Source organism: Corticium candelabrum, chromosome 17 (genome assembly GCF_963422355.1).
Source record: "Corticium candelabrum chromosome 17, ooCorCand1.1, whole genome shotgun sequence".
Classification (NCBI taxonomy): domain Eukaryota; kingdom Metazoa; phylum Porifera; class Homoscleromorpha; order Homosclerophorida; family Plakinidae; genus Corticium; species Corticium candelabrum.
In genome coordinates, this window is record NC_085101.1 from 760623 (window position 1) to 783215 (window position 22593).

The 22593-nt window shown below is 40.9% G+C and overlaps 2 protein-coding genes across 2 annotated transcripts in view; one reads left to right on the forward strand and one right to left on the reverse strand.

Annotated features, from left to right (window-relative positions):
* The window catches only part of LOC134192803 (integrin alpha-8-like), a 46945-nt gene that overhangs the window by 2382 nt on the left and 21970 nt on the right, over positions 1-22593 (reverse strand). The window contains exons 5-9 of the mRNA XM_062661562.1: positions 16875-16972; positions 7261-7339; positions 7149-7194; positions 6994-7095; positions 3867-3960 (exon numbers count right to left, since the gene is read on the reverse strand). Of these exons, the coding sequence (XP_062517546.1) occupies positions 3918-3960; positions 6994-7095; positions 7149-7194; positions 7261-7339; positions 16875-16972 (368 nt within the window). The 3' untranslated portion in view covers positions 3867-3917. The remainder of the gene's footprint in view (positions 1-3866; positions 3961-6993; positions 7096-7148; positions 7195-7260; positions 7340-16874; positions 16973-22593) is intronic.
* On the forward strand, positions 8983-9948 carry LOC134193424 (uncharacterized). The gene has a single exon (XM_062662256.1). The coding sequence runs from the start codon at positions 9267-9269 to the stop codon at positions 9729-9731; it is 465 nt and encodes a 154-aa protein (XP_062518240.1). The 5' UTR covers positions 8983-9266; the 3' UTR covers positions 9732-9948.

Consider the following 22593-nt stretch of genomic DNA (forward strand, 5'->3'; position numbering starts at 1 on the left):
TGGATGACAGGCAGAAAATGGCTTTACAGTAATTATGATGAACATGAACAGAGAAGGAGAACGATAATGTTCTGTAGGCTCTGCCAAAAGTACGAAGGTAAATTTAATAGCAACTGAAGATGAAATGGTCAGACGTTGGAAGTGAATACATTTGAAAGGACATGGTAAAGCTCATGAAAACTCTCTCCAGCACAAGGAGGCCAAACGAGTTAGGGTTCTGGTATATGATATGGAAGTTGCATAAGCAAGCCATAACAGCAGACTTTAGTTGTTTGCTGAAGATCTAAAAATTTTGTATTTTATTGTGACTCATAATCTACCACTGGCTATATATAAAGAGCTTGTTGAACTAAATTAAGAGCTTGGTGCCCCACATTTCATCAACTGTCGCAAGAATACCACATACAATACTTAGCTCAAGGGTTGTTAAAGCAGTTCAAACTAAAATAGACATTTCATCAAGCTATCGCCTTATGTGTAATACAACAGCAATAAAGCGCTAAACCCTTGGCTGCTAGCTTTTAGGTTATGGAAAATGCAGCTGCAGCACAGTGCCACTACATAGCCGCAAAGCTAGGCCATTTTTGCCTTATGAGATGGACTAATGCATGTGATTACATGTTAAAATCACATGACCAGAAACAATGTATTATTTGAAATTTTACGAATTACTTTTGCTAAGTTTCGCGTTGGTCCGATGCTATCCAAGCACTGTTTGGCTATTCATTAGCGATCGCTGTGTTTCCTGTAGAAGAGACACTGACTACTAGATCTGGTCATGCATTTGCAAATCAGCACTGTATCTACCAAAGAAGAAATCGACTATGAAACACACAACACAAGTCGACACACTCGTGCCACTAATTTTGGGTTGAGTCTGCAAAACAATGAAGCGCCTGCGTTTGTTTTGAAACAACTTAATTGCTAGGACAATTGCCAACATCTGCTCTTGTGACAATTACTGTATAATGTGTTATTTTCGGTGTTTAAAACTTGGTAATTCAGACACAAATTTGATGTGGCAGAATTAGGAGATTTTAGGCATCATACGAAACCTAGTATCGCTTGCCCACTACGTATGGTGTCATGAACATGCTGCACCTTGGCTGTTGCATTTCTGGGTTGCTCTGGGGAGGCTCGTTGTTTCTCCAAGCAGACGGTTCTCATCTCTGCGTGTAAAACTTCCGGGAGTTTGTGAAGTATCTAGGTTACTTCCATTCTATCAGTGCCTTCTGCACTTGAAGTACAGAACTTAAGAAAATTTTAGATGTTATCTTAATTTAGGTAAAGAAAAGTCACACCAAATTTACCAAAATAAAATAACACCGAAGATAACAAGTGTACCGCCCACATCCATCTATCAATCTGCCCACATCCATCTATCAACCTGCCCACATCTGTCTAATGGTTCCTTATTTGGTTCGGTCTGTTGTTGCATTACAAGACTCACTACTGTAACCAGAGGCTTTGCCTCGGGTTAATATGGTAACGGATGTATTGTCAAAGAAACACTTGGCCACTCTATGCAGATACATCGGGTGACTGTAACCCCAACATTGTGTTATTTGAGTGATGCAGAGATAGCAGATGGAAGAACTGCAACCATCATGTCTTCTTTTACGAAAGAGTTAGAAGTCACAGGGAATGCCATTGGTTAAAGGATAACTGACATGAAAAAATCAAAAAATATTTTATTGCATTTTTCGTTAGTTCTTCACGTTCGTAAGCCCCCCCAAAAATAAAAATTCAATTTTTTGAAGCTACATTCGTGGAGATATTGAGGCACAAAGTTGCTTCCGGTTGTATAGTAGGCATACCTGCTGTGATGTCATAAGAGAAATGTCTTAGGAGATAGTAAACCTTTGGTTGCCTGCTGGCTGCATTAATGTGCTCAGAAGGAAAGTGTGGCTTTGAATCGCTTCTCCAATAATGCCAAGATGTGAGAGAAACGGGCAGCGCAAGTGAAACAAGCGAGAAATTGATGAGATGGGTCAACCACTCGTTCAGACCCGTAGAGTGCATATTCTCAACCGGAATGATTGGAAACAGAAGATAAAGTTACTATGAGGCTCTGGGCTTGTAAAACGGGAATTGAAGCCTGAATCAAGCTGTGCTGGCGATTTTGCACACGAAAGCCATTGCAACGTGACAATGCGAGAAAGTCAACAAATACAGAAGAGGAGAAAGGCTGAAAGAAAGCATAAGAAATGAAAAGTAAGTTCTGTAGAATTCTAATGATCGACAGAGTTGCTTGTGACTACTTCCTACCTACTGCTAGAGCATGGAAGAGATGAGCTTCTCTTGATGATGTTGATGTGTATTACAATGCTGAAGAATCTGATCAGCGTCCTAGTGTCAGTCCAGTATATCATTCGCAGGTATAAAAGAATGCAAAGATTATCATTACTTAGTGTTGGTTGCAATGGCAATTGTTGTTGTTGTTATTGGTAGCTTAGTGGTGTGTTTCTGGTTTGTTTAGAATACCGTCTATGTACCTATAAAATGTCTTGGCAAATACCAAATGGCGTTATTTTTCTTTTCTGTTGTACTTCACACAGGTCAATTAGAATGCTACCACACATAGGATAGAATATCAAGTGCTTACAATATGATAAAAGTAATGTTGCTTTTACAGATTGTTGTTGGCTGCTTTGTCTAGATTGGAAATACCATAAGGTCACAATTCAAACATCAGAAGGCACTATGAGACATTATAGAGTATCTCAAGTAAAAGAAATTAAGTTGTCAATAATTGTGGTTAGGTGTCAAGTGAAACAAATATGTCTCTGGAACTACCAGTGAATGGTGTTACGTGTTTATAGGTTGCATATTTGAAACTTCTGAAGATTGCAATCACTTATCAACATTACCTCCCACCCATCCTTTGTAGCAGTTTCAAACATCCTCATAAATTTGAGATAATCATTAATCATTAGAGTCGGTTTAATTAAGAAAGATTTCATAAACTTGATTGCTCTGACAATGGGTAACTGATTTTCAAATATTTGTTTGTTTAATGAATAAGTAAAGAATAAGCCAGTTAGATTTCTGATATCACGATTCAATTACTGTCAGTGAGGAAGGATGACAGTACAACTCATGTTCTCTCCAGCCCACTTCCAGCACACGGAATCTTGTGAGTTGTAATGATATACTGCCATTGTGTACAATGGTATCTCCTGCCGAGATTAAGTAAATGAAGCTCATCTCTAGCTGGCACGTTGTAACAACTATTTAGTGCAGAGAATCAGCAACTCTATCCTCTTCTGTAGTCGTTGACTTTCTCATACATTGTCACATTGCATGCAATCCTCCCAATGGTTTCGCCAGCACAGATTGATGGTTCAAGCTTCAGTCTCCGTTTAGCTTGGGTAAAAGTCCAAAGCCTCATAGTAACGTTATCCTGAGTTTCGAAACGTTCCGGCTGAGAGTACGCACTACAGGGGTCTAAAGGTGCGGTTGGCCCATCCCACCGATTTCTCGCCTGTTTTCACTCAGAGCGAATCAAAGCCACACTTTCTTTCTGAGCACACTACTGCAGCCAGCAGGCAACCAGAGGTTTACTATCTTATAAGACATTTCTATTGCCAACATGCGCTCTAGCCACTTCCGTTCCTCTTATGACGCCATGGTGAGTACGCCTACACCTCAATATCTTCACGAATGCAGCTTCAAAAATTTAACTTTACTTTCTTGGGCATAGGAACATTAAGAACTACCAAAAATGCAATAAAATAATTTTCGATTTTCCGAGTCAGTTACCCTTATAATGAGTGTAACTGTGATAGATGGCGCAAGCACATTCACTAATGCTGTCAACAGTGTTGTAACCTGACTAAGAGAGACTGGAAAGAATGCTTTCTCACCGTTTTGTGAGGATCATAGTCAAGCACTTGCCTGTTGAGATGTCGAGACACTCATAAAGACTTTGCACTGCTACCAGACCTGACAAACGTTGACCTGAAAGGATACTACAAATATAACGAAGTCTTGGAAGAGCCAAATGTACCTTAAAACAAGCCACCATCTATGATTAAGTTATAACAAAGCTGCTTCATCACTGGTCAGATGCTACAGGTGACCCCAACTTTTGAATCGTTCCTGAAACCTTGCATTATGTGACAATGTTTGCTGTCTCTTGTAGTTCTTTAGTTGAAGATTTGCAGAGATGCACTAATGGTGAAAATGAGTGGGACATATGGTCTAAAAACACTTCAAACGTTCTGATGCTATTGCTGTTGGCTGACATTCTGCACAATGAGCAAATTTTCATTCTTTTGCCAACATGTTGTTCACCCAGGTCAGCAGACTTGCATGTTTGTGGTCAAGCTTCTAGTCTATCTGGTGTGTAAACCAAGTACAAGGAACTGTCCTTTCCACCATGATAAACTTGGAGAGTACATCGAAGAACAGGTTTTAGGTGCTAGAATATGAGACATGGCTCCTGCGTTATGTCAGCAAGATAAAGATACCGTGACTATGGAAGCATAACACCAGCTAACGCTGCTTTATGAGTTCAATAAAATCGTTCAAATTAAGTTTATAGACACCCTTAAAAACAACATTTGAGTATGGTAAAGATGTGAATCCACAATCTAAGATTCTCGATTGTTTGCTTGCCAACCTTGTTACTGTTTAACTTTGTATTCAAGAATAAGAAAAGATGACAAATTTTGAGAATTCTAGGCACTTTTCATCTGACAGAAGTGCCAGCCATGCACGATTTGGAGGAAATGACCAGACTTGCTGCACAGTATGGGCTCAATAAGGACAAGCTTCTAAAGAAAAAAAGTGGTAAAGACACTAGGGTAATGCCACCTCACATGGGTAGTCTTGATTCTTTGGCAAAGGTGCTACAGAGTCGTCTGGATATTCAAGGCTCTCCTTGACTATAATGGCATGCCGTTTTAGTTGCAACAAGGCTTTGGTCAGGCTCCTTGCTAAACCTCAGTAAGAACGGCATGCCATTCAAACCGAGGTAATACAATATTTCTTGCCATGCTCCTTCAAACATGACTGAAACACTGGTTTGCACACAGCCATGAAGAAACATGTTTAAAATTTGTATCAATAATAGATTTTAACCAATAAATCTGGGCAAGACTTCTTAACTAAACTTGTAGGATGCTTGAAAATGGATGTTGACACAGTAATTCAAACATGAAGTCACAATTATCCGTGAAATTCACCAGTGCACTGATTTCTACAATTTCTCTAAGCAGCTAGTCACAACAGATATCAAACCTACTGTTATGCTACAATTCTATACTGTATAATGTTTACATGGCTGCAGTTTGTAAAGTCTCCAATAAGAAATATCGCAAAACAATCATCCATCTGTACACACACTGCAATGCTGCTAACTAGCAATCTACTGTAATTGCTCGATTATTGACGTAGGGTTCAAGAAAGCCCCCAACCTCAACTTTAAAAGGTCTCTAAAATTGGCACACCTCTTAGTCCTTTAATTAGTGCTAATGGTGCTTTCCAAAGTGACTCTTTACTAGATTATGCTTGTACGGAAGCTAATATTCTTCAAATTACGCATGCCTGTTGCCCATGTGTTTCCTATAAGCAGCAGTACGTGTAGCCATTTGTGGGAACAATGGGCATTTGATAACCTGAGAAGTATACTAGGATAGATTTGTTATAGTAAAACGTCATCAACTGGATTTCTGAGTTACGGGAATCCATTGAAACAGGTCCGATTGTGAAGTCATTTTTCCACTGTGAGATATCTAACTCTATGAATGGGGCACACGATCATAAAGTATTGACTCACTTTTCACCAGATGAAGCAAAGCTGAGACGAGACGGACCAAGCCAGCATTTCAGTGGCTTCAAATCTGACTCTGAGTTAAAGGTTTTGAAGATCACGTTTCATACTTTATGTAGGGGCAGTGGTTGATTATTAGTTAGTGTACGTAGCAGCATGCTGTTTAAAGGAACACTCCAGAGAACTGCACAGCTTTAGTGCACAGCCGAAATAGCAAGGTCCAGTGATCGAGGGAGTTCGTGGAAAGTGTTCCTGTGTAGGGATGAGTGCCTCGTAAACTGTTAAAACACGATCGACGACAGCGTCTACTGCCTTCAACGCCAAAGAATCTCACAAAACAGCTATTCTTTCAAATGTTGCCAGACGGAAATAAATCACACAAAAAGAAGGTCATTCTCTAGACAGTCTGCAAGTAGCATGACGGTTTCCACCGTGCTTGAAGCGATGGAAAATACAGAGAGACCATTTCCTAGAACATGATTGCATCAGTAAGGATCACGTGATCTGATGGTGCGCAAAAAGCGCTTCACTTGGCAGACGAAATTCTTGAAACAGCCCCGTTAGTTTTAAGCTATGAAACGTTCTTAACGTACATCTGTCGGGTTTGCTCTGAGATAGCACCCAGATACCCAACTTGGTTAGTATGGATTTCCCATTAGTGATCGAAGGCGGAGCCAGCGGTCTATCGCATATCTCCGGAATGCTCCTTTAAGTTGATTGATCAATCACTTCCACCAATTAACACCATTAGATGTCAACTTTGAGAAAAGCCCCATCTATACTTCACCCTTCATGCTTGATAACCATGAGGGTGCAGTAACAGTCGAGCAAGTATAGTTAGTATAGCATTTGATTTAAAAGCACACAATTATGATTCCTCTGCACTGTCATGCACTTGTGCTTTCTGCAACTGTATAAGATCAAGAACTATACGTAGCTATGTTGTCTAAAATTTGACTATTCTAACCAACAGTCATTCTTGTTCTTACATCAGCCCTTTCAGCTTACACTTCTTCAGTTCACTTTAAATCAATGCATGCAAATCTGACCTTTACTAACAAAAATGTTTTACATTTACAAAATAGAAGGTTCATTTTAATCAGAACAGTTTGCTTTACATTCAATTACAAAAAACCAGTCACACTATAACATTCTCTTAAATAATATCCACTTAGTTGTAGATTAGCAGAACTTTTACACTGCACCACACAACTCACCATGTGTCATAGTTTTGAATGTAATTGCAGCTTGATGTCTCAATGTCAACAGCAGTGGGATAAGTTGTAAATTTAGCAGTAACAACAACCACAGGACGTGACCTAAAGTCAGTCATACCAAGAGTGTGAAAATACCAAAGCAAACAATCCCCTACCTAAACAAAACCACTCTTTGTGACTGGTATGCTCCAACTAACAGATCTACACAAACAAGACAATACAACAATACAACAATTGACTCAGTCATAAACAAATAAACATTGATACCTGGATAATGATTGCCATCAATGTCAATGGCATTAGCAAGGGCATAGCCAAATGCTTTTAGCATGACTTGCTGTATAACCTGTCAACAAATCCATGGAATAACAAAGACTGAACAGTGGTTTGATTCAGAATTATTAACAACTAATTTTGGATTCCAATTTGATGCACTAACCGGTATCATGTTGGTTGTCATTACTAGTATCTCCGCTTTAGTACATTGACTAAAGGGGCAAAATATTCTGAGGCCTCAGGTAATAGACTCCAAGAGGTCAAGAAAACCTAATAAATCTATACCCCCTAATTTTAATAAAACACCAGCTGACATTACCGACCCTGCTACCCGAGCTTCTACATGGGCCAGGGACAACCAAATATGAAAAGGAATTTTGGGACAACTAAAAACCCACATGTCAATGGCAGATCCACATGGGGCCGTGCAAGGGTCATATCCCTATTCGGCGCCAGCCATTGCTTGCAAGCTGCCATGCTAACTACCTTTTGCACAACTTTGGTCAGTGTTTAAAGTCAACTAAAACAGATTAGTGTGAGACAATGGAAAACATTACCAGACACTGAAAACATTACTAGACATGCAATGACAGCTGGTAGTGTATGTCACCCAACTTTGCAAATAAGGGTGGTGTGACAGAACTTACTCGGGCACCAGAGCTCTACTCAAACTCACGACCCAGTAAAAGTTGTTGCAACAAACCTGACCAAGCCACTGCAACACAACCTATTTCTTTGCCATTTTAGTTAAGTAGTTAAAGCCATGCCGATCTATAATTTTTATGCACACTTCTATTGCAAATTCCTGGCTCTGCTACGGCATTTGTGTGTGTAAACGCATGGTGTTTGTTTGGAAAATGGAAACATCTGGGACCTTTGAGTCATGAGTTCATGTATGAAATGAGCAGAGGCGTAAGTCCTTAGGCAAGGAACTCACACGCAATTGCCTCTCTCAACTCAGGAGTATAAATGAGTACCTGGTCATTGACTGAAGGTGGACAAGACCACTGGCTTGGCAGAACATCATGCAGCAGACAAGTACGTGTGAGCTTGAGGTCGAGTCCTGAGACTACGCCAAAGTCAGTGCACTTGCATGCTCTGGCCAAGCACCTACAAGTACGTCAGCATGACCTAAAACTCTGAGTAGCGCGGGAGGCCCCAATAGAAATAGGCTGAGGTGATATCTTCAGTAGCCTACTAAAGGGCATATCTATTTGTCCATTTGTTTACGCGCGCGCGCGCGCGTGTGTGTGTGTGTGTGTGTGTGGTGTGTGTGTGTGTGTGGTGTGTGTGCACGCGTGTGTCAAACGACGAGTTGTTTCTGAAGAGAAGTCAAATCAGCCATCTCCCAGTTAAGATCAGGAAAAGCACCTCGTATAAATGGAATCTCCTTACAGATGCTCAGTTTGGGTGAGGACGTGACTATTCAGTGGCTAAAATCTATCTTTGATGTCATTTGGGCAACTGAATTAGTTCCGGTGGACCGGCAAAGTCAACCTCTTGTGCGCCTGTACAAGAAAGGAAGCCGTATCATCTGCGACAACTACCGTGATATTGCCCTTTAAGGATACCTGGTAAGATGCTTGCCAAAGCTATCCTAAATCGCCTCAAGCCCAGAGTAGAACAACTTCTCCGTGAAAGACTATGTGGTTTCCGTTGCAGTAGAGGCAGTGCAGACCAACTCTTTTCTCTTTGGCTACTGTTAAAGAGAGCACGAGAATATCACCATCCCATCTATGCTTGTTTAATTGATTTTAAAGAGGCATATGATTTGGTCAACCACGATGCTCTTTGGCACATCCTTCATTATTCATTTCAGTTACCTGCCAAGTTGCTGGCCACTATTCGTGCCCTACATGAGAATTCCAGCACCGCAGTAAAGGCTTATGGGAAGGTATCGGGCAAGTTCCCTGTCACCAACGGTGTCCGGCAAGCCTGTGTGTTGGCACCTGCCCTAATCAATCTCTACCTTGACGTCGCCATTCACGTGGCTCTGGATGAACACAGATCACGCCTACCTTCATGATGCTGATCTTGTCGGGAACAGGAAGACCTTGAGATATGAATCTTTGGTGACTGATCTAGAGTATGCCGACGGTATGACTCTTCTCTCAGACAATTGGCTTGACCTCACCGAAATGCTGGACTCCCTATCAAACTGCTGTAAGAAACTGGGTGTTGCAATTAGTTGCAAAAAGATGAAAACCTTAGCAGTTTTACCATCTGAGTGCTCACACATTCAAACTCCTGTACCAATCCACCTTGTGCCAGGAGACATGCCTATTGAAGTGGTCTCTCATTTCCAGTGCTTGGGCAGCATTGTTCAAAATGATTATGGATTGGACACAAAGATTAATTCCAGAATCTGGAAAGCCTCACATGCCTTCCAGTCACTCTCTCGGATCTTGTGGTATCAAAGTAAGATCAAGACCAGCACTCAGGTTCGTCTTTCAACAGTGTGATTCTTCCAACCTTGCTGTATGGTCTCGAGTGCACAGTCCTCCTTGAGCCTCATGTTCGTTGTCTTGAGTCCTTTTGGATTCGTTGCCTTCAAATTATGTTGGGGATCTCCGTCAGGGAGCAGAAGCGTCACACAACAATATGCAAGATGGCTAAACAGCAAAGGATCTCATCGATTCTCTACAATGTCGTCTCTGTTTTCTTGAACATCTCTCATGGGTGCCCAATGATCGCTGAGCCAAGCAGCTTCTTGTGTCTGCTCTTGTTAGTATCAAGCGCATGTTGGTGGACAGAAGCGTCGTTGCAATAATGTTGTATCTGGCGACCTCAAACACTGTAACTTGTTGCAATCCTGGAGGGAGAAAGCTAAAGAGTGCACCTTTTGGCACACCATCATCTAACTTAATGCAGGGCATTTCAACAAGAAATCAGAAAACATCAGACTTTCAAACAACAGGGTCTTTATAATCACCAGCGTTTTTGTCAAGACAGACCTCGAGCAGTGTCGACTTGATGTTTTTGGTCTGCATCTCCTGTACCCTCATGGTAATCATGGAGCACAAGCAGCAAATGGATGGATGGTGTGTGTGTGTGTGTGTGTGTGTGTGTGTGTGTGTGTGTGTGTGTGTGTGTGTGTGTGCAGGTTTTCTCCCTGGATCTTTTAGCAGGGCGGGCCACCTCGTTTGGATTTGGAGGGTGTACTCCTAAAGTATTTACCAACAACATCAGAAAATTTCTGGATCTCAGGACTCTACATGAGTACGAACATTCTATCTATTTGTATGCATACAGAAGGCACGTAAAGAGGTGGAGAGAATGGTAAATAGAAATAGAAGAGGTATACGTGTGTACAGCTTTTGCAATGTGATCTGTGAAGTTCCACCTTCAGACCTGTCTTGTTTTGACATCAACAGGTGAACACGCATTTAATTCCATTCTTTAAGCATCACTGGTGAAACTGATCTAACTTAGTTGTCATTGTTGTCTTCCCATTTTGTGGTGAAGATCTCTTCACTGTCAGTGCTAGACGTATCGTTTGATCTAACTTTTTTATCAATTGTTCTACTGATTGTTCAACTATATACCGTCAGTAGCTCCGTCAGTAATATTAACCACATTACATTAATATTAATAACAATGTAGTAATATTAATAAACCGCCCTGTTTCATTTTAATTCTGGGGAAACCCTGCCAATGTGTGTGTGTGTGTGTGTGTGTGTGTGTGTGTGTGTGTGTGTGTGTGTGTGTGTGTGTGTGTGTGTGTGTGTGTGTGTGTGTGTGTGTGTGTGTGTGTGTGTGTGTGTGTGTGTGTGTGTGTGCATACCCCGCCTACAGTTTTCTCAACATGGTTACATCTTTACAACACAAAACAAGGCAGGTCTTGTCAATCACCAAAACAGCCCAAAGATCCTCTCTTGTTGTCACCGCCACCAAAACTTTAACAGCAAGGTTATAAGAAATCATATAAATTTCTGTTATCAAATGCGAACAGAATCAAAATATTACATTGAAGGTAATAAAGTCTACCAATTACGGAAGTGACAATGTGCCTGCATGACTTACTCAAGTGAAGGCAGAACATGGATGAATGATGTGTGTGTGTGTGTGGTGTGTGTGTGTATGTGTGTGTGTGTGTGTGTGTGTGTGTGTGTGTGTGTGTGTGTGTGTGTGTGTGTGTGTGTGTGTGCATGCGTGTGTGTGTGGGGGGGAGTGAAAGTCCTCTCACTGAACCCTCCAAGAGGGTACCCTACGGGACCTTGTATTTCCGGTAGTTCCCTGGCCAGGGGGAGGAAATGCATGCTAACTTCAGCCTTGGCAAGCTGAGGATGATGTGAGGCTAGGATGCGCTAGCCCAGCAAGCTGGTCATCTGACTGTGTATTTGCTACTACTTGCAGAATAGAGCGTGTTCCCCTGCATGTGGACAGAAATAGGGGTGATGCTGGGAAACGAGCCAGTGACGCCAGGAATAGGACTGGGCTCCGAAGATCTAGAGGCAACCCGGGGATCAAGGAGTTGTGCGCGGGAAGGGGTTGCCATGAAATCTACAACTAATCATGGCAACTCAACAACTAGTCGGAAGTTAGCACATCTTACAATAATGTCAACTAATGGTCAACCAATTCACTGTCCAGTTGCCAGCTGTCAAAGTAAGTTATCATCAGTCAACTCTATGAGAAACCATCTAAGACGTTTTCACAACTCTCTAAATATTGCTGTGAAAAACTCCATGCCAATTTCATCTCAGCAGCATACAGCAAATGTAGTTCATGTCTCTCGATTTAGTCACAAGAGGATGAACATCACAAGCAAGTTCTGGAAGAGAAATAAAATTTTAATGATTGGTCTATGGAATATTAGGACATTACAGGGTACAGCTCGACCCAACCTTCTTTGCCCAAGAATTAGCAGCAGCTCAATTCTTTTATGTGCTATCACTGAAACTCACCTGCCTGGTTCCGACTGTATGGAGTTGGATGACCAGTCTGGTTACAATCTGTATTTTTCTGGAACAATTGGCGTAGCTGCAAGAGGTGTTGGTCTGATTATGCAACGTGATGTCGTGAAATCAGTGAAGTGTTTTGACTCAATCTCGGATAGGGTTATGCGGGTGGACCTCATGACAGAAAGAGGTGTTTTGAATGTTGTAGTTGGATATGCACCAACTGAACAGAGTGAGGATGAAGAGAAAGATTTGTATTACCAGCAGCTAGACTTGGCAATGCAAAAGACCGAATCTTTGGTGATTGTTTGGGGGTCTTCAATGCTAGAATTGGACAGAAGCGATCTCCACTAACAGGCAACTTTGGGTTAGGTAAAACAACCAGTGACAATGGAATGAGACTGCTGGACTTTGCCGATGCTTATGCGCTGGTAGTTACGGACACTCTCTTTCAGCACAAACATATTCATACTGCCACAGGGTATCCTCCCAGTGGTTGTTCGCAGCCAAGCGTGAAAGATTTCATTTTGGTCAAGCATCGTATGAGGTCCATGGTTCATGACACCAGAGTAAAACGAGGCCCTGATTTCGAAAGTGATCACAAATTAGTTGTTAGTAAGCTGGTATTGAAACTGCAAATGCCAAAGGTCACAAAACAAGCAAACAGTCTAAGAAGAGATGTCTGGAGAGACCCAAAAGCCCTAGGTGAATACAGGGCTAGTATAACTGCCAAGTTCTTGCAAAGATCTAGTGACACTGTCGAAGATAACTGGTCTGAATTTTGCAACGCAGTTATGGATTCAGCAAAAGAACATCTTGTTGCACCAAGAAGGGCAAAGAACAGTTGGATTTCAGAGCAAGCTTTAGAGCTGATTGATAAGAAGCATGATGCTCACATCCATTGGATGCAATCTCAGGATAAACAAGAAACACGTGCCAAATATACTGAACTGCAAAGAATAGCGAAAACTGCTGTAAGAAAGGACAAACAGAAATGGCTAGATCAGGAAAGGAGAAATTTGGAAAGTGATTGTAAGCAACACAAGCATGGCGAGTTCTTTAGGAAACTCAGGAAGTTTGATAAGATGTCGGTGCGGCCTCCTGATCTGATCTTAGATGAACAAGGATACAAATTGTTGACAACTGAAGATCAATTAGCTCGTTGGCAACGCCACTTTGAGTCAGTGTTAAACGTGACCTGTGCAGTGACCTTGGACACTGGGGTGTCTCCTTGTTCAGTTCCTGGCACTGCACTCAATGATGAGGAAATTACAGAAGCCATTGGAAAGTTGAAGAATGGTAAGGCAACTGGTCAGGACGGAATAGCAGCAGAGTTTCTCAGAGCTGGATAACCTGAACTTGTCGACTGGCTAATTGAGATTATTCAAATGATCTGGAAGACTGGTAAAGTACCTCAAGAATGGAAAGATTCAGTTCTGCTTCCATTATTCAAAAAGAAGGACCGTCTGGTATGTGATAACTATCGTGGGATATCATTGCTCAGTATTCCTGGGAAAGTCCTTGCCAATATTCTGCTACGTCGGCTGAAACCAGTGATAGAACCTTCTCTTTTAGAAGAGCAATGTGGTTTTCATCCTCAGAGGGGAACAATTGACCAGATTTGGGTACTTCGACAAGTCATTGAGAAGGCCGTAGAGTACAGATCCAACTTACATATTCCTTTCGTTGACCTCTCGAAAGCATTTGTACCAAGACATGCTCTCACCAAAATTTTCAAAGATTCTGGCACAAAAGATAAAGTGGTTAGATTGATTGTTGACCTGCACGATGGTACAGGCTGTGTTGTGCAAAACAGGGGAGAAATCTCTTCAAGATTTGAAGTAACCACAGGTGTCCGTCAAGGATGTGTGATGTCTCCAGTCTTGTTCAATCTGTTTATGAACAGAATTATGCGTGAGACTCTGGACAAGTTTGAGGGTGGTGGCCTGTTCATGAATTATCGTGTAAAACCTGATGGAACACATAAGATCAAAGCTCCCATGTATGCCGATGACTTGGCCCTACTAGGTATGTCAAGAAGTGAGTTGCAGCAGATGGTAAATGTTTTCCATGATACATGTATGAAATGGGGTATGCGAATCAACACTGACAAACCTAAAATCCTGAGTATTGGTGCTGAAGAAGCAAACATCTCGATTGCTGGTCGTGTTCTAGAGAATGTTTCTGAATTCTGCTATTTGGGCAGCATTGTGACTAAGTCAGGGGATTGTCACTTAGAGGTTGTTGAACGTATTCAGAAAGCTAGCAGGACATTCTGTTCTTGGAAACGTAGAGTGTTCACAAACCAAGGATTTAGCAAGAACACAAAACTGAGAGTCTTTAGGTCACTAGTGATGCCAGTTTTACTATATGGTTGTGAGACTTGGGCAATCACTCAAGTAGATATTCGAAGACTGAACACTTTTCATATACGCTGTATTAGATCTATCTTGGGTGTATCAAGACTGAACAAGATAAGAAATTCCTTCAATTTGAAATCTGCCAAGGAAGAACCAATTAAACGTCAAATTCAACATCAAAGATTGCAGTAGCTTGGTCATTTACAACGGATGAACATTTCTCGTCCACAAAAGTTGTTACTGACAAGCAAGTTGCATAATGTGAAATGCCCTCAGCTTGGTCCAAAGAACAGGTGGATTGATACCATTCAACGAGACCTGGTGTCATTGAATATTGACCCGTCACAAGCCAATGACCGCTCTTCTTGGCGAAAACTTCTGCGATCCTGAAGCCCATAGTGGGTATGGCGGAATTCCAGGTTCCAGGTGTGTGTGTGTGTGTGTGTGTGTGTGTGTGTGTGTGTGTGTGTGTGTGTGTGTGTGTGTGTGTGTGTGTGTGTGGTGTGTGCGTGTGGTGTGTGTGTGTGTGTGTGTGTGTGTGTGTGTGTGTGTGTGTGTGTGTGTGTGTGTGTGTGTTTGTATGGTGTGGTGTGGTGTGTGTGTGTGTGTTTGTATGATGTGGTGTGGTGTGGTGTGGTGTGTGTGTGTGTGTGTGTGTGTGTGTGTGTGTGTGTGTGTGTGTGTGTGTGTGTGTGTGTGTGTTTGTATGGTGTGATGTGGTGTGGTGTGTGTGTGTTTGTATGGTGTGGTGTGGTGTGGTGTGGTGTGGTGTGGTGTGTGTGTGTGTGTGTGTGTGTGTGTGTGTGTGTGTGTGTGTGTGTGTGTGTGTGTGTGTGTGTGTGTGTGTGTGTGTGTGTGTGTGTGTGTGTGTGTGTGTGTGTGTGTGTAACCCAATGACACTAAATCTCAAGCCAATTGCCACAAAATTATACAGGCTGAAAAGGACTACATACCAACAATAATGGCATTTTAATTCTTTACTGGAATGCTTTCTCCCCAGTCGCCAATCAAAGTTCATCCACATGGCATTGTGTTTCTACATTTGCTTCCATAAAGCACGCTGCATAGGCAGACTAGCAAATAAAGTAAAAATGCTGGTCATACTCAAGATAACAAATAGAAGCTGAGGCAAAAATGCATAGCAACATAGCTTACCACTATGCACATGCCTGAACACACTATTTTGAACTATCCAGATTTCATTTTGGCTTTGCCTAAGCAGAGATGACAGCTGGACTAAGGAAGGCTTGATAGACATTACTACTGTGTTTGTTGTGTTTCTATCTGTAGTAAAGAACAATATCTGACATGCTTATTTAAATACTTCACTATGTCTGAGTCATTTGTTCAAATAAAGTACCTACAAAGTATTTTATGATTCATCCAGACTGCCACATAGTTGAAGTTGCAATAGGTATGTGTAAGCAGATACACTACACTGTCACATACATCTGCGTTTTATGAGCAATGCTGGGTACCTCCTTTAGTCTTTACATAAAAATATGGTGATCAATGATCAATGCACAAAGCACCAAGTTAAAAAAAAGTACTGGATAAAGTAAGCTGACTCTAGTGCTCAACCCAAAACATCCCACCTCACAAACTAGAACATCTGCCTAACGTAATTTAATAATTAATCATTGATATGATGTAAATGTTTCACAACTACAAGGACAAATAGTAATCCTCTAACTAAATAATAGTGATATCAGACATTAGAATTCGTCATACAGTCAAAGTATATTGGGACGTCTATTTACAGCAAATTCACTAACAATTAACAGATCATGCATAAAATTTAATGTTCTTGACAAAGCAATGTCACGTTCATTCATTGGCACCCCAAAAGTAACTACTTGTGTCCTGATGTTGATTCTGTTTAATTGCAGCTGCAAGACTTCTTTTCCACCAACTCAAATCAAGGTTCTCCACAGGATTTTGAAATTGCGTGGTAGAGGTGGATATGCATAAGACCATGTCTATATTTAAGCCACGCCCATACATTTGCACTTGGATGTCAAATTCCTTATGTGTACCAACTAGCCTAATTTAACAAATTTATGACTGTACTACATCATATTGCTCTTACTACTAGCTCCTTGCATTAAGGACAAAAGATCACAACAAATCCATTACGTTAACATGTCATTAATAGTATGCTGTTTCTTTCTTTTACCATATACCCTATGTAGGTTTAGTTCTACTAGTAAAAGTAGCATTGTGTCCAAGTGTGATTTGCAAACTAGACAAATGTTCAAACCATGTCTAGCAGCCAATTGTCAGAACATTCGGTGTCCTTTCTTATCACTAAATATGTAATGCACAATGCAGCAAGATCTCATACCTGACTGGCAATATTTCTTAGTCCATACTCAGAACCACGATAAATGTAGACTTCACCGCTCTGCAACGAGCCAATAAATGGAGCAGCCACAGCCACATCTACAAAACAAACATGTTTCTAGACTATCAAACTACTGCAAAATTTACCTTACTGTAAACATACACAATGTGCAAAATGAGACATTCAAAATTTACAACTGAAAAGAAGAAAACTTCGTATGCAAAAGCAAAAGTTCAACTTCAACACTGGCAGATGCATTCTGCATTATGTCCACATTTTCACAATGAGCTCACATTCACAATGAGCCCACATTCACAATAAGCCCACGTTCACAATGAGCCCCAAGAATAAACCGCCATTACTGCAAAACATCAACTGTCTGGTTCATCTTCTGTTGATGCCATTGCTAAAGGTCTGTCAAAGTACTTTCAGAAACAGTTTGACTTGAATGACATCATAACGTTGCAAACTGGACATATGTACGTAGAGAGTTTCATTTTGGTCTTCTGTTGTTGTAAAACCAGCGTATTATTCAGTTGGATCTTGTGTTGTGGTAGCAACATTCATAAAGTAACCATTCTACAGCTGAATATTAAACAAATACTGTAAATCCAAAAATTTTTGTAAGCATTTTATTTCGTATTGTTCGTATTTAAAATTAAATTAAAAAGCTTACTAAAAATTTTCCTGGATGACAAACCGTTATTAGAAATCGCCACTAGCAATTTTGGTGATCAATGTACCACAACACAAGATCCAACTGAACAATACACTGGTTTTACAACTACAGAAAGACCAAAATAAAACTCTCTATGTACAACGTGTTCAATTTGCAACGTCATGATGTCACTCAACTCAAACTGTTTCTGAAAGTACTCTGACAGACATTTAGCAATGGCACCAACAGAAGATAAACCAGACATTTGATGTTCTTGCAGCAGTGACGGTTTCTTTCAAATTAATCCTAATGCGCACCCAACACTACGCTTTGGTTGACGACGAGTTGTCTCGCAAAGCATGCAAGTAATATAAGTGATCACTTTTTGGCCAATGCCAGTCCAAGAAGGCATCTGCCGTGACATTTTTCTGCTAGTTGTACCATTTCCTTAGACAGTTGGTTCGATACCAGTAACTCTTTTCGATATGCATTGTGGATAGATTGAACTGTTGACTTTTGTGATTCTGTGATTCAACAACAACCTTTGCAAACAAGTGAAATTTCTCGTAATTCCACATTATTTAGCAAATCGGACAATAGTCAGTCTAGTCTTGAAGTCGTAGACGTGATATCGTCCTCTCTTTCTGCATTTAGCTGTCAAGTGATCTCGATCCAGAGCTTCTTCATCTACACCACAATTCGCAACTGCGATGTCCTCTCGTTGAATCCCAGATAATGATGATCGTGATTTCCTTGGTAGTGGTAGTAGTTCCTTTTGATCTTTTGTCATGAGCCAAGCATGGATACCACTTTGCTCTAGCTTAGAACTTATGAATCACGTACTCTGATGCACGTACAAAGAAACAGTTACTTGACCTAGCACACGCTACAATTGTCCGTTAAAGCCTGTACAAAATAAGATGTGTACAAACGTTCTTCTCGTCAAATGTACGAAAATAGTCACATACGAATATTTGTAGATTTACAGTATATGAAAAGATCAGTATTCCACATTGGCACAGTCTTATCTTTGCTAATATGTCTAAACAACATCTCTTCACCTCTAGAGAACTAAAATACATACAAAACATTACGATAAATCACTAAATCTACTACCGCATTACAATCAAGATTGCATCAAGTTTGCTCTTGAAAAATGAAAAGTATTGCCACTCAGGGGTTTTCCTAGGAGTCTCCAAAACTGTAACTAATATTTTACTGCTCAAATTGTTGACATTAACAACACCTATTAACTACACATATATTGATATCAGCTATCTTGTTTATAGATATGAAAGGTACAGTACGACTAGTAGATCAGTAGATGGTGTTCACTTGTGCTCAGGGAGGGACACCCCTTCATGCAAAATTTTGCATTAGCTGATTGGGTTTCTCTTCCAGCAGGTGGTTTTGATGTTTGGTCACAATCCGATTCTGGCATGAGAATCCTCTCTCAGATCCAGCATTTATGAGTGATAAAACTGTCCAACAGCGATAAAACTGTCCAACAGCCAGTAGTACTGAAGTTGAAGAAACGTAAAGGAGTGACCTGCAAATCAACCACCAGTCAAATCCTTCGTAACAAACCCTAGATGTTCAATGGCTCTCTGCCCAAAACTATTTGTCAACACCCGTATCTGCTCATCAGCATACCCTACAAGACCATTGGCAGGACGTATATTACAAGGATCAAACACAGCCCAAACATCCAAACAGCAATGGATGAGAATCATGGATTGATGTTATCCACTAGTGCCTGTGTATGAAATTGGACTGAAAATTGCTGGAGAGCTTCATCTGCAAGTTAACAGTGACATCATCGCCAATTCTGAAAGACAAATTAATTTAAATCTTCCTGCTGTTCAGCTATCAGGCTAGCAAGATGTTGGCCAGGTTCATGTTGCAACAACAACACTGCCTTACCAGCTGTCTTTACCTTTGAGCTCGTATCTCCATAATTCACTACACTGCGCTGCAAGAAGAGGCTCAGTTTATTGAGAATAGAAAGGACATCACTATGAACATATGTAGCAAGTACAGTAACAGCAAAAAGTTTCAGTCCACCTATCTAAATTGTAATATATTCTATTTTCAACGTAATTTTAGTTTCTATCAGCTCTGAAAAGGCATGCAAGACGTTAGGTTTGCTGTTCACATTTAGGCAGCTGTTAAAAGGACATTAGTACTTCGTCACCCCACCCTTGTTTCTAATTATGGCGTTTACTCGTGCTGGCATGCTACCCACTTTTAGTTCTCTGTTGTCGTCTTTCCATGCTGTGCGAGACATTTAAATTACATGGCTTCAGCTCTTTTAAATCTGTTGGAGACAAGTTTTCGAGTCGCTCCTTCATGATATTCCATACATTTTCAATTGGGTTTCGGTCAGGTGACTGAGCTGGCTGGTTCATGATGTTAATTTTGTTCTTGAGAAGATATTGGTTTGTTTTCGTTGTGTGGCAAGAAGCGTTGTCTTTCTGAAAACTAAATGATTGCCAGCACAAACTTGACTATTCTGTTTGACATACTTGTCAATGATGCTAACATAGCCATTTATGAAATGCAAGCGTCCCATCCCAGATCTTGCCATTGCTTCCCACACCATAACCTTTCCTCCGTGTTTTATTGTTCGGGCCAAGCACAAGCTGTTACAGCACCCTTGAATGAGAACTCGCCGAGATCCTTGCCAAAGTTTGAATGTTGTTGATTCATTTAACCACAGGATGGATTGACAGTCAGACTTTGACCATTTTTATGCTCTCTAGCCCACTTCAATCGCTTCAGCTTTTGCAGCCTAGCAAGAAAAGGTTTTTTACTGCAGCATCGCTGTCAAGATTGCTCTCAATTACTTGATTGCAAACTGTGCAAATAGCAGTGCCTACATTAGTCGACTGCTCCCATGCCAGATTCAATCGCACTGCTATAAACTAGTGACTTCTCTCTGCAAGACGTTTCTGAATTCAATTGTCTCTTGCTGTAGCTTTCTGTGGGCGGCCTTTTCTTTACAAATCTTTCACTGAATCTGTCTCCTTTTTCTTCTTCATAACAGCTTGCAGTGTGGAATGTGCTATTCTTTATGACTTTTCTCCAGAATTAATGCTTCTACCTGATTACACAAGTGCAGCAAACTTGGATCACTATTCCACAGTAAGGTTTCTAAACGTAGATATGTCTAATTGAGTCAAAAATGTCAGATAGAAGATTTGAAACTGATTTAGCAAATCATGGAAACTTGACACATCCGGGTATCTCTAACGTATGCCAAATGGAGATCTAATGTTGTGTAACGAAAACATCTCTAAATGATGGACAAACGGAAAAGAATAGCAACTGCATTAGTAGTTGCCTTTGCTTTTAAGTATAGTAAAGTTTAAATGCAGTTACTTAGAACCCACTCAGATTTTGCTCATGCTAAAACCTGAAAATAACTACCCTTTTTTCTTTTGTGAATGACTATGCAAACCTAAAACTGCACAGCGATCATTTACATAAATGTGCAAACAACTGCGAAATATTCAGGAGTAACTTCAACTTATGATTTATTACATGGTCTTGTGAAACGGAAGTAAATGGGATGGCCGGTAACGTTTTGCCAGTACTGTACAAAGGAACTCTTATGTACTGCTTTATGAAGGCCCTGGAAAAAGCACATCCCTTCTGCACTTCGTGGTCTAGACACAACCAACAAACAGAATGACTTCTGAATTCTCAACAGTGCCACAGAATGACAAATCTCAGCTGCTGAATGTAGCATGCAAAGACTCTGTGGTCATCTAATACTAGTCTCGTGTAGCCAGAAACCAGACCCTCTCTGCCATCATACTTCCGTCAGAAAAGGGTCTGGTATTACCGTAAACAGCCTTTGATGTGTTCGTTCTCAGCTCTACCGATAAACGGTGGACTAAATGCATCTTTAGTGGTTACCAATGGTATGCCATACACCCCTTATTGAAATAAGTGACTTATTTATCACAAGGAACCGTGAGATCATAACCACCTGTAATTCTGACAAAGTTCACTCACCAACCCCATATCTCTGCTCTATTGTAGTGCACTTAGTTTAGTAAAGTAAGTATGTCACTGCGCTGCAATCCTCACCTTGCAACGTATCGACGGCGCAGAAAAACAGCCACAGCAACACAAGCCCACGTATATGCATCAGCAAACAATGCCCACGATCAACATGTAAACTGCTATGTGTACACAAGCATGCAAACATTCATATACACATCTATGTAAAGCGTAGTTGTACTTGCATGGACGTCATGTCTCAATTGCCAAATGGTACATGTGTACAATGAGATTGCAATAAGTATCACATAAACGTACTTGTAAATATTGGTGTCGGCTGACACGTGCCAGATGGCGTTGCACGGTGTATGTGCTTAAGCATACCATTGGTAACCACTAAAGATGTGTTTGGTCCACTGTGTTATCAGTGGAGCAGAGAACAAACACATCAAGGCTGTTCACCAGACCCTTTCCCACCAGAAGTATGATGGCAGAGAGGGTCTAGCTACACGAGACTAATCTAATACAGCTTGGAGAAAGCATAATTCAGAGGTACGGGGTAGTTGAATGTGCTAAGTGATTGTACACACTGTTGACAGTGTATACATTAATTGGACCAACTGTGTACCATTCTATACTCGCTACTTCTACAGTAGTCCATATACCTCTCTCTCGTACATACACAACTACCCATATACAGTGACGGCATAATTATAGATCCACCTAGATAAATCTAGTGCACGTGACGACAACCGTAAAGTAAGTTCATGAAGTTCTGCTTCACCAATCTTGTTGCAGTTGACTCCTGCAGATAGAGTAATAGCAACACATTTCTACAGTCGGTTTATTGTTAAATCTAGGGTTTTCCTAAACTTTTCATAGGTGCAAGAGTGAGAATGTGTCGCTTGGTGCCTAGCTGACTGAAACAGTAGACCAGAAGGCTTTGCTTTTTCTGAGATTTTTGTGGTTTTTATAAAAGCAGGTTTAAGTTTATTGTAACTAATGACACTAAAAGGAATGGTTCAGTACTTGGTGGCCTTTCAGTTTCCTCTC

Coding starts and splice junctions, on each gene's coding strand:
- LOC134193424 (XM_062662256.1), top strand. CDS start 9,267: ATGAACACAGATCACGCCTACCTTCATGATGCTGATCTTGTCGGGAAC.